The 16,663-nt window shown below is 46.3% G+C and overlaps 1 protein-coding gene and 1 pseudogene across 1 annotated transcript; both read left to right on the top strand.

Moving 5' to 3' along the window:
* Window positions 1-315: 315 nt before the first annotated feature.
* Window positions 316-1,084, top strand: LOC118643478 (annotated as a pseudogene).
* A 1,763-nt stretch (window positions 1,085-2,847) lies between these two features.
* LOC118616529 (Krueppel-like factor 13) lies at window positions 2,848-3,726 on the top strand. The gene has a single exon (XM_036242114.1). The coding sequence runs from the start codon at window positions 2,848-2,850 to the stop codon at window positions 3,724-3,726; it is 879 nt and encodes a 292-aa protein (XP_036098007.1).
* Window positions 3,727-16,663: the final 12,937 nt, after the last annotated feature.

A 16,663-nucleotide genomic window follows, 5' to 3' on the forward strand; every position in this document is an offset into this window, starting at 1 on the left:
AATTAAAAATACCTGCAATGGTTGGATTCCGGCCCTGAACACTGACTAGATTGACTATATAAATAAACTAAAAGATAAAAATCAAATAATGCAGAAAAGCATTTGTATTGATTTGCTAGGGTAAATTAATAATTTGTTCCATTCTATCCAAAAATCAATCACAAATGTGATGTCTTAAAACAAAAGAAATTTATTCTATCACCGTTCTAGAGGCCAGATTATGATATCAAGGTGCTAGCAGGCTCTTACAGTGGTGGGTGAAGGGGATGACATTCAGCTGGTCATTTGAGGCCACAGACTTTCTATTCTAGAGCCATGGCCTGATTTGTCCACAACCTCACAGAGAAGGCCCCCACACTTATAAATACTGCTGTGACTTACCTGAAGACTCGGACTCAATTGGCCACATTTTGGCACATGACAAGGTTGAGTTGGTTTCTCCAACCCCTCCCAAGATCCCTACAGCTATTAGAAGCTTGAAAAAAAATAGACAGTGGTGCATAAACTGGCCCTGGCCAGTGTAACTCGGTTGGAATGTTGTTCTCTTTCTCAAAAGACTGTGACCTCCCCTGGTCAGGGCACATACTTAGGTTGCAGGGTTGATCCCCAGTCAAGTGAAGGCAACCAATCAATGTTCTCTTTCACACTGATGTCTGTCTATCTATTTATCTCTATCTCTTCACTTCTCTCTAAAAATCAATAAGCATATCCTTGGATGAGGATTTTAAAAACTAGTGCTTAGCCCAGCTGGTGTGGCTCAGTGGATTGAGTATCGTCCCTTGGACTGAGAGGTCCTGGTTCAATTCCAGGTCAGGTCACATGCCAGGTTTCGGGCTAGATCCCCCAGAGGCAGCCAATCGATGTTTCTCTCTCACATTGATGTTTCTATCTCTCTCTCTCCTTTCTTCTCTCTCTAAAAATCAATAAAAATAAATTTTTTAAAACCAGTGCTTAAACTGTTAGCTTCAAACAGCTCACAGTTAAGAAGGCTCTGCTGAATGGTTTGGAGGCCACTGAGGTATGAATGTGGTTTACTGTCAGCAGGACCATAGGCAAGCGTGACATCATTGGCTATAATGTTTGATGACCAATCTTTAATGTCTGTTTCTTTTTAATTTATTATTTGAATGTTCTTGGACCATAAATGATCAGAATGTTATTTGAATAAAAATATGTCCAAAAAAACGACTGTAGGGGAGAATCCATTCCTTACCTCTTTCAGCTCCTGGTGACTGTCAGTATTCCTTGTGGCTGCATCACTCCAGTCTCCCCTTCCATCTTCACTTGGGTCTCTCTCCTTTGTGGTTTCTTCTGTTTTTTGTAAGAACACTTTTTATTGAATTTAGGGTCTACCTGGGTAACCCAGGATGTTATCATCTTAAGATAATTAATTTAATTACATCTGAAAAGACAATTTTTCAAACTAAAGTAACCAGAAAGTTCAAGTATTAGGACATGGACATATATTTCAGGAGGCCACTATTTTACCCCACTATAGCATCCAATAAAATTCAATGTATAATTCTGGATTTTAAAAACTCGTAGCAATACTTCTTTACTTGGAAAATAAATATTAAAAACCTACAGTAGAGCCCTGGATCATTTGGGTCGGTGGTTAGAGTAACAGTCCGCAGATCGAAGGGTCATGGGTTTGATTCTTAGCCAAAGGCACATACTTAGATTGCAGGTTAAATTCCTGGCCTTGGTTGGGGTCATGTGGGAGGCAACCAATCAATGTGTCTCACTCACATAGATCTCTCTCGCGCGTGCTCTCTCCATCCCTCTCCCTTCCACTCTATTAAAAATCAATTGAAAAATACCTTTGGGTGAGGATTAACAACAACAAAGAAACCTACAGCAGAAATTATACTTGATATAGAAATTTTACATGTATTATCTTTAAGAGTGAGGAAAAATAAGGATGCTAACCATCACCTGTGCTGTTTAACATGGTACTTAAGGTCCAGGCCATGTTACTTTTTTTTAAGATTGAAAAAGAAAGAAATAAAACTATCATATTCACTATTGATGTAATAATCTATCTAGAAAAACCTACATAAGCAAATAGTAACTAATAAAATATATCAGGAAGTTTTCTGTAATAAAGGTCAACTTTAAAATATTAATAGGCTTGGCAGGTATGGCTCAAAGGATTGAGCTTTGTCCCATTGACTGAGAGGTCCCAGTTTGATTCCTGGACAGGGCACATGCAGGGGATGCAGGCTGTGGGTTGTGGCTCTATCCCCAGTGGGAGGGCAAGCAGGAGGCAGCCAATGTTTCTCTCTCGCTTCCAAGTTTCTCTCTCTCTCTCCCTTCTTCTCTCTCTAAAAATTCAATAAATATTCATAGTATTCCACTATATTATCAATAGGTAAAATACATTAAAATGTATATAATTCAAGGGCGAGGCGCTGACGTCGGGTCCAGATGTGGCCCCGGCCCCGCCCATCCCCGGGGCCCGGCCGCCCAAAAGAAGCCGCGGCGCCCACAGCCCCCGTCCCGCCTGCCACAATGCGCGGCGAGGCTGCGGCCGAGACTTGGTGCTGTCGTTTCTAACGTGGCCTCTTGGCGTCCTTAGGACAGGCCGCCCCTGACGCCGTACGGAGACCCCACTTGTTCGCGTCACTCCCATGCGTTCACTGTTCGGTGCCCAGCTGGGCGGGCGCCTCGTGGACGCGGAGCCGTGCGGGTGACGGCAGAAGCGGCTGCGCGCCCCGTCCAGCCTGCAGAGAGGACACGGCGCGCCCCCGCCCCGCGCCCGCTCTCCGGAGGCTGTGGGTACGGATGCGTCGCTGACAACTTGTAGCGAAGAGCAGTGCTGTCGGCCGGCCGGCCAGAGCACGCAGCATGGCAGCCGCCGCCTATGTGGACCACTTCGCCGCCGAGTGCCCCGAGTCCACGTCGAGCCGCGCTGTCGTGCAAGGGCCGCGAGAGGGGCCGGACCCTGGACCCGAGGGCGCGGCCGTGGCTGTAGCCGCTGGGCTGCCCCGCGTTGAAGAGCGCCGCGACGTCAAGGACAGCGCCTCGCTCTTCGTGGTGGCGCGGATCCTGGCGGACTTCAACCAGCAAGCACCGGCGCCAGCACCGGCGGAGCGCAAAGAGGGCGCCTCGGCTCGGAAGGCGAGGACCCCCTGCCACCTCCCGCCCACGTCGCCCCCATTCCACGAGCCCGCCTCTCCTGGTGGCGAAGGCGCGGCGGCCGCGCCCCTCAGCCCTGCGTGGAGCGAGCCCGAGCCGAGAGCAGAGGCGGGGTTGGAGCCTGAGCGGGAACCGGGGCCCGCGGGGAGCGGCCACCCCAACCTCAGACAAAGGGGCAGACGGGGCCGAAGTCACGCCAACCTCGAGTCCCCGCAGAGAAAGCACAAGTGCCACTACGCGGACTCCGAGAAAGTTTACAGGAAACCCTCGCACCTCAAGACACAGCCGAGAACTCACACAGGTCGGAGGCCCTCCGCCTGCAGCTGGCCGGACTGCAGCAAGAAGATCGCGCGCTCGGAGGAGCTGGCGCACCACTGGCGCACGCACACGGGCGACAAGTTCAGCTGCCCCATCTGCGGCAAGCGCTTCATGCGCGGCGACCGCCTGACCAAGCATGCGCGCCGCCACGCCAACTTCCACCCCGGCAAGCTGCAGCGGCGCGCGGGCGGCTCCCGCACCAGCTCGCTCAGCGACTACAGCTGCTCCGACGTCAGCAGCCCTACCATCAGCCCTGCCAGCTCGCCCTGAGCGGCCCGGCGGCCCCGCGTCCCTGCAGCAGCACAGTCCCATCCCGAGCCCCACTGTCTTGCTCATGGGTTACAGTCATGAGCATGCTGATGCTCATGTCCTCTGTGACTCCGTCTTTTCCTTTTGTCATCAGAAAAAAGATACAGAACTTGATGGAGTCAACCACAACCCACCCCCACCCCTATTTCTTCACCTCAGGTGTCAAACTCAATTTATTTAAAAAAAAAAAAAAATGTTTTTCAAAAACCACCACCCACGAATTGCACAGTGGACAGACCCACAAAGGTGAGAGTCGGCGGTGTCGAACCCTTCTTAGGGATGGACATGGTCCAAAATTTAGTGAGAACACCCCTTCCTGCTGCCTTACTCTGTACGTAGATTTGCACTCTGCTGGGCTCTCTCGTGGACACTCTGGGGACACAGCAGGGAAGTCGAGCAGGTGATGCTCAGCGTCCAGCCTGCAGGTCCGTCCATTGGTCACTAGGAGCCCAGTGGCCGCTGACATTTTTGCTTCCAGGGCAGGTACCCAAGCAGGGGGTCTGCGTCCCTGTCTGGCTGCCGCCGCTCAGCCTGCAGCCTCTGCCCCAGCAGCTGGCCAGGCGCAGGACTTAGCGGGTCGGAGAGATGCCTTATGCGGAGCTGGGCAAAGGAGCACACCCCCAGCCCCCAGGGGGATTGTCTCCCAGTCTCTGCCTCCAGGACCCCCTCTGGCCTCTCTGTGTGGGCACTGGGAGAGGAGGAACAGGTCCTATTTGGGAGACCAGCGCGCCATTGACGTCTAATTTAATAGCGCCGGGGCTACCCCTGCCAGCCCTTGGCCTGTCCCAGGTCCGTGCCCTGAACAGTGGTGCCCGCTACTCTGCCCCTGCAGAAGGCACCGGGGACTTTGAGGATTATACCATGTTCTCTGTCTGGAAAACAACCTGGAGCCCTGTCTTCTACTGAGATGTCCCAAGTGGGTGCATCTAGTTCCTTGTTCTCCAGGCAGGCCCTGCCCTCTTCTCTGGAGACACCTTTGTTCGAACTGGTGGGTAAGTTGTCTGGCCACCTCATCAGAAGCTGTGTGTGAGTGGCCCAGCATGTGGCCATGCTCAGTACCTTGAAGAGACTGGTTGGTAGCAGGACACGGGACACGGTGACTTGAAACTCTCCAGGAGTGGTGGGACATGCTATCACCGAACGTGCATTCTGTTTTCTCCCCAGGGAGCAGCAGGCATAAAGTTGCAGGAACGCTGTCACCATGTCCCCATGACCACACCTTCAGCTTCCGGGGAGCTCTGGGTCCCCTGAGCTCCTCCTGTCCCTCCTGCTTCTCTGGTGCCACTAGGGAAGCCCCACCCACACCCTTCCAGCCTGCTGCAGAGGAAGAGTGGAGAGCCAGGCAGTTTCTTCCCGGTGCAGTCTGGGGTACGAACCTTGGTGGGTCACTGAGACTGGGCTCCTGCACCAGCTCCTCTGCAGACAGCCGGGCGCCCCCCCCCCCCCCACCCCTGTGCAAAGTTGGGCCCTGTTACATACAAGCCCTCAGGACAGTGTGTGTGTGCGTGTTGTGTGTTGGGTAGGGAGGGGGGCTGTGGGTTTGAGGTGGACTTGGTGTGTATTACAGAGACCTCTGCCCATTTTGATGAAGAGGAATGACCCTTGGAACCCCAGATGGGCTTCTTGGGCCCAGAGTGCCTTGGTTGTGGCCAGCTTTAACCCCACCCTCTCTCTAGGTATGCGGTGCAGCACAGAGAACCCTGACGAGACAGGCCTGGCTGGTGCTCACAGCCCCTGGCCACTGCTTCTGGCCAGCTCCAGACGGGACAGCACCCTCTGTCCACAGCAACTAAGAGGGTGGTAGCCTGACTACTCTGTGTCTGCTGGGGTTGGCCAGTGGCATGGTGGTGGCTTCTGAGTAGAGTGATGGGTACCAGGTTGGGCAGCAGTGTTCTTGCTGTGGGTGGAGCAACCAGGGGTGTCTCCACCAACCCCGGCCAGGGTGCAGAGCTTGATGACCCACTGCTGGGCTTTGTTTGGGCTGCAATGGATCTGGGAGAGAGAGTGGACTGTGCATGGAGGCCTGGGCAGAAGGATGCCCCAGTGTTTGGGGTGAAATGTCTTCGTGCCCAGTTCCAAAGTGAGACTGGCAGGGTCCTGGAGGTCCCTTCTCAAGTTGTTTCTGTGTGAAGCCGAGAAAGCCACACTCTGAATACATTTCATGTCTCGGGAACTCACATTCCAGGTTCAGAAATTTTATTCCAAAGTCCTTTGGTGCACTTACAGTCCACAGGTCCCCAAAGGTGGGGGTTGGGGGAAGGCCCCCAGTGCTGTCCCTGAAGCAGCCAGGCGTTTCCTTGTGGTCTGTCATGGCGTTGGGAGGGAGGGTTTCTGACCTGTCCATTCTGCACAAGGGAAGGGGAAAGGACGCAAGGCAGTCACCTCAGAATAAAAGAAGAGCTGGTTTGTTTTAGAGGCAGGGTGGGGGGGTAGGGGAGGGAAATCGGGTGTTTTCTGTTTCTAAAGAGATAACTTAATTTAATTTTTCCTCTAAATGACCCAGGGCTGTTCCGTCTGGTGAATGGAAGGGTAACATTGCCTTAAAACAGAAATATGCAGGTATTGGCTATTTTTGGCAAATGAGCATGTCTTCATTCCCAAAGTGGTTCTGGTCTGATTGTAGGATGTGGGCCTGGCCTGGAAGCTGGGGCGTTGGGAGGGAATCCGGCCAGGCACCCAGCCTGGGGCTTCAGCCAGTGCCCCGCCCTGACTTACCTGCGAGAATTCAGCTCCCTTGGACAGCGGGGAAAAGCCGTGGAGCTCAGGCCGGTTCCAGTGGGCGTCCACTCTCATCTCCTCAGGAACCAGGAGTGCGTGTGGAGAAGGGGTGCGCCTGGCAGCCGCCCTCACTCAGGCCCCCACGGGGACCCTCTGGAAACAGCCTGCATTTTCTTCTAAGAATGTAGAATGTCTGTTTCAGGGTCTTTCATTTGTCTGGTTTATGGCTATACTTGGTGGCTTCAGGGTGACTGAGGAACCCTTAGGACTCTGGGAAATCAGAGTGAAAGGCTTTATTTTGTGGTTGACCCCAGGGCCTGCAGGTCAAGGGGGCAGAGATCTCAAAACAAAGCTTGTCTGAGTGGAGGGAGAGCTCCCCTCCAAAAGGGCCTCATAGTGAACCTGGACCCAGCCATCGGGGGCTCATGTCCCAAATGAGGTCGTCCCTTTTTGTCTCAGCCATATTAGGAGAACAGCTGTCTGCCCCCTCTACTGAGTCCTATAGCCTTCGGGAAAGACAGCCGGACACAGCCCCTTCCCCAAGGGCCCGAGGGTCCTCTGCTGTTGGGTGCTACATAGGAATGGGCAGAGACGTCCTGAATGGGAATGTGGTCAGGAGTGCCCTACCTGTGTCCTGCTATAACCCCACTCATGTCATTTGAGGTTCAGGACCCCCTCTTTACTCTGAGTCCACACATTCAGGCAGGTGCCAAAATCACCACGGTGCAGCCTCCAGGTGCAAATGTTGGCATCACTGAGGTCCCCAGGTCTCCCATGCCCAGGTCACAGCTCAAACCAGAGAAAGGTGATTCAGAGTTGGGGATCCACAGCCGAGCAGCAGGTGGCCCTCAGACCACTTGTTGGCTTTCTGTGGTCTCAAGAGAAGTGTGGCAGACCTGCTCCCCAGCCAGTGTGTCCGGAAGACCCTGCCTCCTTTCTTGCCAGAAGCTGGTGCTAAGGGACTGCACAGGGTCACAGTACTCCCCAGGGACTTCAGTGGGTGGGCCCTGGTGAGAGCAATAGCATCCCCTCATCTCTGATTCCTGGTTTGGCTGTGTTTTACAAGGCTACCTGACTTCGGACAGGTGGCGCTGATTTTGTTGAGCCCCACTTTTTTTTTATCCTCACCCAAGGACATTTTTTCATTTTTTTGTTCAGATAGAGTGGGAGGAAGAGAGAGAGACAGAGAAACGTCGACATGAAAGGTACACATCAAGTGTGTTGAGCCCCACTTTTAAGAAGGCACTCAGTCAGAGACAGAAGTGGCAGAAGATGCACAACCAGTTGGAAGTGCTTTGTGGGTCCTCCGCGTCTTTTGCCACCCAAAGGTTCCATCTGCGATCCTGGTGGCTGCATTTTCCAAAGCTAACCACAAGGATGTGGGCTGATACTTGGGGAGGTCGGCATCAACCTGGCAAGGGTCAGGTCCTTTGTCCGTTTTCTGATTCCAAGGCTAGTTTCAAAGGTTTGTCCCAGACACATTCCAGAGACTTTTGTATTAGAATTTGGATGCACAATCCAGCGTACTACTGATCAATGCCTGAGCATCGTTTAGAGAGAGGCCCTCCCCCACCCACTGTCCACAAGGGAAGAGAGGCACCCCTCGGTTTCTAATGACCTCCTATTGTGACGTGGGACTTGCATTGTGGCCTGCCCAGCCTCTCCCCTTCTCATCAAACTTTAACACCTTACTACTGTTATTTAAAGGTGAATAGGATGGGGACAAGCATGGAAGGGCAGAAGGTGGGCCGCAGGAGCAGCTTGCTCCCAGGGCCTGGGGTGTCTTCCTAGTGGCACATGGTCATTTAAAACCAAGTGTGTGAGCTGACTGCCTGCAAGGCACCCACAAGTCTGGCTGAATGCTGTCTCTCCCACTCAGAACAGGCCGGCTGGGCTGGACATGGCTGGATCCCTGGCCAGCCTGCCCTCCACCTGGAGAAAGAAAGCCACCTCCCAGCGTGGCTCAGACACCTGGGGGGTGGCATCTATTCCTGGGTCAGGATTCCTATCTCTGGGTATGGGAGTGGGAGATTTTGTTCCCTGGCCTCACCCTGGAAATCTCTGTGTGCCAAGTGCCGAGGACTCCAGGGCTCGAGAGTGTGGGCATGTGTCTGTACTGCACAGCTATGCATTGTGGGTGTGGGCCTTGCTGTGGCTCCCACGAGACCAGGAATTGCTTGTGTGGGTGTGTTGGGTGCATGCGTGGGGAATTCAGCTGTCCCCAGACCTATCTGAAGCCATTGATGGAGTGTTCCTGGAATCATCTGCCAAACTCCCAAGGCCGAATCCAAGGAAGGGTCCAAGACCATTTTCACCAAGCACACACTTTCCTTTTCCACAGGAACTTTCTTTTTGTTTTTCAACCAGCATCACACCATGCTTCCAAAGGCCACGTTTCATCTTCCCTGGATCACTACAGTGAAGTATTACAGGTGTATAATTGTCAGTCTGACCTTGGCTTGCTCCGATAAAACCTTGTATGTATTTTGTATGGCATAGAGTCTATATTGTAAGGATGTCCTATGCAAAAAGAAAAACAATGAACTAAATTGTAAATTTGGTTGTTTTAACATATATGCATGATGAGCGACATTTACTTTTTTTCCCCTTTATTCATTTTTTTTTTAAGAAAGAGGAAATGAGAGGGAGAGAGACATAGAAACATTAATGAGAAAGAGCATCAATTGGCTGCCTCCTACATGGCCCCCACTGGGGATTGGGCCCACAACTTGGGCATGTGCCCTGACCGGGAATTGAACCGGCGACCTCTTGGTGCATGGGTCCACACTCAGCTACTGAGCCACACCGGCCGGACATGTTTCCATTTTGAAATAAATTGTATAATTCATTTTAAAAACTGTATATAATTTACAATATCAAAAAAGCTATAAAGCATCTAGAAATTAACTAACAATATACAAGATCTCAATGAAGAAAAATACAATACAGTTTTAAAGTGCAGAGAAGATTATAAATAAAACAACAGTCTATGCTTAGATGCCATTCATTAACATAAAATACAATCTATCCAAATTAATCCACAAATTAAGAATTATTGACATCAGCCCTCACCGATTTGGCTCAGCGGTTAGAGCGTCGGCCTATAGTCCAGAGAGACCCAGGTTCAGTTCCCACTAAGGGCACGTACCTTGGTTGCAGTTTGTCCCCGGCCCTGGTTGGGTTGTGCGGGTGGCAGCCACTCGATGTGTCTCTTTTACGTCAATGTTTCTCTCTCTTTCTCTCTTCCTCTCTCTCCCTCCCACTCTGTCTGAACAAAAAAATGAAAAACATGTCCTTAGGTGAGGATAAAAACAAAAAACAAACAAAAAAGAATTATTGACATCAAAATTCCAGTTGGATTTTTAAGGCAACTAGATAATCTTAATCTAAATTTTAACAGAAGAATTTTTAACAAATTATCAATGATTTTAAATCATTATAAAATAGGAATTGGCTCACATGATTATAGAGTTTGAGAAGTCCCAATATCTGCAGTCTGAAGGGCCTGAGAACCAGGAGAGATACTCATGATGTGAGTTCCAGTTTGACTCTGAAGGCAGAAAAAAACTAATGTCCCCGCATCAAACACCATCAGGCAAAGAGAGTGAATTCTCTCTTGTTCAGCCTTTTGTTCTATTTAGACCTTCATCATATTAGATAAGGCCCACACTGGGGAAGAATGTTAATCTCATTCAGAAACACCCTCAAAGACACACCTAGAATAATATTTAGTCAAATGCCCCAGGCGGGCACTTCATGCCCAGGCAAGTTGACACATAAAACTAAACATCACGGTATGTCTTTGTTCTTAGAAGACAGGTACCTAAAGTATGGTAGTATGAGTGTTATGTCTTTAACTGATTTAACATTTGTCATATTTATGTGACATTGTAAAAGTCATTTAACATTAAATCTCTCTAGATACAGAGATATAAATATATACATATATACATAAAATATGGCATGTTAACAATTAGTGAAACTTAAGTGAAAGATATATAAATGTTCATTGTCATACTCTTGCAAATTTTCTGAAGATCTGGCATTTTCAACAGTTGAAAAAGTATAGAGAATCTGACTTTTATTTTCCCCACTGTTACCACCCTGGACAAAGCCATCAGAATCTTGTATTGGGATTACTAAAAGAGCCTCTTGCCATATCTTCCAGCTTTTACCCTTTCCTTTCTACATTATATTTTCAACATGCAGGCAGAATAGCTTTAGCCATATCACACCTGTTCTGAAAAGAGAAGTTATAGCTTCCGTTTCACTCAGAATACAAGGCAAAGCCTTACCATAACACAGACCAAATTGTCTGGTTCTCCCATTACCACCCTGACCTCATTCCCTACTGTTCTCCTTCTGTTCTCCTTACTATTTTTCTCTGCTTCAGCCACACCAACCAACATCAGTGCTGTTCCTTGAACACACCAAGCACACATCTTCCTTTGGGGTTTGCTCTAGATTTTCTCTTTGCCTGGAATGTGTGCCCCTAGAAAACCACTTGGCTAACTCCCTCACCCTACTTCAAGTCTTTGATTAAATTTAACTTCCTAATAAGACCTACCATGAGTATCCTATTTAGCTATTTATTATTGCAATATGTACCTCCCATCCCACTCAGATTCTTGATCCTCTTAGTCTGTTCTACCCTTTCTTTGTGCCAAAGCATATATTATCTTCATCTTATTAATTATAATTCACTTGTTATTTTATTATTTATTGTTTGTCTCTCCTCATAATACAAGTTCCTCAAGGATTTGGGCTTTTTGTCTACTTTGTTCAGTGATATATACCCATTTCCTAGAAGGTGCCTACTACATAATAGATACTCAATACATATCTGTTGATGAAGACACCTTATTATAATGAAATTTATATATTAGTTTTGACCCGAGATCTCAAAGAAAGTGAGCCAAGCCCTGGCCAGTGTGGCTTGTTTGGTTGAGCATCATCCCTTGCACCATAAGGTCACTAGTTCTATTCTGGGTCAGGACACATACCCAGGTTGCAGGTTCTATTCCTGGTTGGGGTGCATGCGGGAGGCAACCGATCAATGTTTCTCTCTCATATCGATGTTTCTCTCTCTCTCCCTTCCTCTTCTCTAAAATCAATGAAAACATATTTTAAAAAAGAAAGTGAGCCCTGGCCAGTTTGGCTCAGCATTTAAAGCATTGGTCTGCGGACCAAAGGGTCCCGGGTTTGATTCTGGCCAAGTGCACGAACCTCAGTTGCAGTTGGAGTTGTGTGGGTGGCAAACAGTCAATGTGTCTCTCTCACATCGATCTCTCTCTCTCTCTCTCTCTCTCCCTCCCTCCCTCCCTCCCTCCCACTCTGTCTGAAGATAAATGTAAAAATATCCTCGGATGAGGATTTTTTAAAAAATGTTTTAAAAAGAAAGTGAGCCAAGAATGACTCAACAGTTTATTTTTTCAGCAACGAAAACAGTAAAGTTGCCTTCAATTCAAATAGGAAAGATTGTGAGAAGAGCAAATTTGTGGGAGAAATATCAAGTGTGTGATCCAGATATATTAAGTTATAGATGTATATCAGTCATCCCTTATGGAAATGTCTAGTATGCAATTGGATATATGAGTCTGCACTTTGAGAAAATATATAGACTGGAGTTATAAATTTGGAAATTGTTGGCAAATAATTTAAAATGCCATTTAAATAAATGTGCATACCATTTAAAATAATGAAACTAAATGATACTACCAAAGGAATGAGTGTAAATAGAGAAGCAGACTAAGGACCAAGTCCTGGAACACATAATAAATAATGAAGTATTTTTGTTCAATAAAGAAACCAATAAAGAATATAGTTGCAGTGTCTGAAAAAAATAAATGTCTGGAAAATAAAGGAAATCAACAATAAAAAGACAGGAACGACAGTGGTAATGCAGACCAGTGACCAAAATGGAAAATCAAAAGAAAAGATGTAATATAAAAGACAATCTCTGTGGTACATATACACAATGGAGTACTATGCAGCTATAAGGAAGAAAGATCTCTTATCCTTTGAGACGACATGGAGGGACCTGGAAAGTATTATCCTAAGTGAAACAAGCCAAGCAGAAAAGGACAAATACCACATGATCTCACTTATATATGGAATATAATTAATATAACAGTCTGAGGAATACAGTAGACCCAGAAACACGGAAGTAGGGTACAGACTGACAACCCTCAGAAGAGGGGATAGTAGGGGGTGGGAAGAGATAAACCACAGAACTTATATGCATGTACGCATAACCAATGGACATGGACAACAAAGCCGGGGATAGGGAGGAGGGTGTCAATTAAAAAAAAATAAAATAAAAAATAAATAAATAAAAGACAATCTCCCCAAGTTAATCCTCATTATTGCATTTGCTAATAATCACAGACGTGAAAATTCATAATACTTATACACCTATCAGAATGCCAAAAACACAAAAGCTTGTGATTCCAAATGTGGGAAAGAATGTGGAGATAAAGGAAAGCTACTGCATTGCTGTTGGGAGTGTAATCTGATGCAGCCCTTCTGGAGACCAACTGGAGCTACTTAATTAAATTAAGTAGAATACTCTACAAATCATTGGTTTTATTCCAGTGTTGTATCCAAAATAAATTCTCATACAACCGTATACAGGGGTACAAGTATGACAATGTTAATTTCTGCATTTTGTCAAAGAATGATTTTCAAAAAGTTAAAAATATAATTCTCATACAAATAGATAGTGAGCTGGTCAATTTCATTTAGCTCATTAAAAATGGAACCAGAGCCCTGGCCGGTTTGGCTCAGCAGTTAGAGCCTCGGCCTGCGAGAGAGACCAGAGAGACCTGGCTTCGGTTCCCACTAAGGGCACATACCCCCGTTGCAGTTTGTCCCTGGCCCTGGTTGGTCGTGCGGGTGGCAGCCACTCGATGTGTCTCTTTCATGTCAATGTTTCTCTCTCTCTCTCTCTCTCTCTCTCTCTCTCTCTCTCTCTCTCTCTCTTTCTCTCTCTCTCTCTTCCTTTCTCTTCCTCCCACTCTATCTGAACAAAAAATGGAAAAATGTCCTCAGGTGAGGATAAAAAAAGAAAATGGAACCAGAAAGATGTTAAAGCTGGCCAAATATAACAATAAATGTGAATTTTATAATTGAGAGGTGGGAAGAATGCTAAAATACACTTGCTAAATTAAATTCCAAACTGATTAATGTCCACCAGGACAACAAAACTTTGATGCTTAATTGCTCTACTTGACAGATAAGACATTACCACATAATAATCAGTTTTTCAGAACTGAAAGAATTCTGGACCCTAACCAATTATGCAAATTAACTTATATCCCTGTCCAGAACAAGACAATCCTTAGAGAAGCTTATAGAAAATGCTCTAAAATTATTTTGAATACAGTTAACTTTTTGCTTCACTTTCATGTTTTGGATATTTTCTTAATCCCTCTATATGACTATGAAAAGTTCCAAAATATTATTCTTCATCATTAAAAGGCTGTCTTATGCAGGTTTTATTGTAGTGATGGTTTGACTAGATTTATACATGAAACAAAGGGTATTCACTGATACACATAATGTATATGGTCAATAAATCCAGTGCTGTACAGTCCTGAGCCACTACTAGGTCCAGAGAATAAATAGCTGTCAAGATATCATGTAAGAAATCTAAATTACATTTTCGATAGCCTCTATCTTTCAGAGATGTTGTCTTGTTTGTTCATCTATTCCAATGTTAGAAAACCAAAATCAAGATATTCATCTCACCCTGGCCGGTTTGGCTCAGTGGTTGGAGCGTTGGCCTGCGGACCAGAGAGTCCCAGGTTTGATTCCCACTAGGGGCACATACAAAAAAAAAAAAAGAAGATATTCATCTCAATCAGATTCTATCTTCGGCACCAATGAGTGTGAATGACAGTATCTTCTTTTCTCTGGGTTTCCAAAATTTGCTAGAACTCCTGGCCTGCCAAATAAGTAACATTTCTTATTCTGTATAAGGCTAAGATTCATAAGCCCCAAAGACTAGATACCAGACCAGATTCTTAGATGAGCATCTTAGGCATTGATTCCATATATGAAATACAACTCATGCTTCTTGATAATGGAATTATCATACCTAATAAAATTAAATCTGTTCTCAGATATTACACTTGCAGTCTTGGTTGCACAAATAATGTGTCCAATCATTGGACAATTTTTATTTGTCCAACTTTTTTTCTTTTTAAACTTATCTTTATTGTTGAATGTATCACAGATGTCCCTCCTTTTTCCCCCCTTGACCCCCTCCTTCCCACTACCACCTCCCTCCTGCCTTCCTCACACTACTGTCTGTGTCTATTGGTTATGCATATATGCATATAAGTTCTTTGGTTTCTCTCTTCCTGCCTCACTTCCCCACTTCCCTCTGAGGTTTATCAGCCTAACAACCAATTTGTACTTCTTAATCCCTTCATCTTTTCCACCCAACCCCCTTCTTATGTGGCAACCAGCAAAAAGTTCTCTGTATCTATGCATCTGTTTCTGTTCTGGTTGCTCATTTTGTTTGTAGATTCGATTGTTGATAGATATATATTTATTGCCATTTTATTGTTCATATTTTTTTGTCTTCTTCTTCTTCTTCAAGAAGACCTGTCAACATTTCATATAATACTGGTTTGGTGATGGTGAACTCGTTTAGCTTTTTCTTGTCTGGGAAACTCTTTATATGGCCATCAAATATAAATGATAGCTTTGCAGGATAGAGTAATCTTGGTTATAGGTCCTTGCTTTTCATCACTCTGAATATTTCTTGCCACTCCTTTCTGTCCTGCAATGATTCTTTTGAGAAATCAGCTGACAGTCTTATGGGAGCTCCCTTGTAGGTAACTAACTGCTTTTCTCTTGCTGCTTTTAAGATTCTCTCTTTGTCTTTAACTTTTTTTTTTTTTATCCTCACCTGAGGACATTTTTCTATTTTTTGTTCAGGTAGAGTGGGAGGGAGAGAGGGAAACATCAAGGTGAAAGGGACACAACGAGTGGCTGCCTCCCACATGACATGACCAACCAGGGCTGGGGACAAACTGCAACCGAGGTACGTGCCCTTAGCGGGAACTGAACCCAGGTGTCTCTGGACCACAGGCCGACGCTGTAACCACTAAGCAAAACAGGCCAGGGCTGTCTTTAACCTTTTGCATTTTGATTATAATGTGTCTTGATGTTGGCCTCTTGGGGTTCATCTTGTTTGGGACACTCTGTGCTTCCTGTACATGTATGTCTGTTTCCTTCACCAAGTTACAGAAGTTTTCTGTCATTATATTTTCAAATTGGTTTTCAATTTCTTGCCCTCTCTCTTCTCCTTCCGGCATTCCCTTGATATGAATGTTGGTACATTTGAAGTTATCCCACAGGCTCTTTACACTATCCTCATTTTGGGGGGATTCTTTTTTCTTTTTGCTGTTCTGATTGGGTGTTTTTTGCTTCCTTATATTCCAAATCAATGGTTTGCTTCTTGGCTTTACCTACTTTACTACTGATTCCCTGTAAATTATTTTTTATTTCAGTTAGTGCATCCTTCATTTATGACTGGTCTTTTATTATGCTCTTGAGGTCCTCACTAAGTCCATTGAGCATTCTTATTACCAGTGTTTTGAACTGTGCATCTGTCTGATTGCTTATCTCCATTTCATTTAGTTCTTTTCCTAGAGTTTTGTTCCATTCTTTCATTTGGGACATGTTTCTTTGTCTCTTCATTTTGGCTGCCTCCTTGTGTTTGTTCTATGTATTAGGTAGAGCTGCTATGTCTCCTAGGCTGGTCTGTTGTAGTAGGTATTCTGTAGGGTCCAGTGGCACAGCCTCCCTAATCACCCAGCTGGGCCCTTGAGGTGCACCCCTCAAGTGAACTTTATACCCTTCTGTTGTAATTGAGTCTTGATTGCTGTTGGTACATCAATGGGAGGGTTTTACTCAGGCTGATCAGCTGCAAGGACTGGCTGTGCCCACTGACCACTGACCTTTGACTACCTTGGATGATCAGCTTTGCAGGGGCCCACTATACAGACTTCCTTCAGGAGGACTCTGGTACCCACTGAGTCCATTCCTTTAGTGTGTCACTTGTGGAAGTGGTTGGGTGGTGGTTCTTTGACATGGCCTGAAGCTGTCCACTGGGTGTGTTGGCTCTAGGGCAAGGTCAGTCACTGCCTGTGTTCTACCTGGGGTCACC

Source organism: Molossus molossus, unplaced genomic scaffold, assembly GCF_014108415.1.
Source record: "Molossus molossus isolate mMolMol1 unplaced genomic scaffold, mMolMol1.p scaffold_m16_p_4, whole genome shotgun sequence".
In the NCBI taxonomy this organism is placed as follows: Eukaryota; Metazoa; Chordata; class Mammalia; order Chiroptera; family Molossidae; genus Molossus; species Molossus molossus.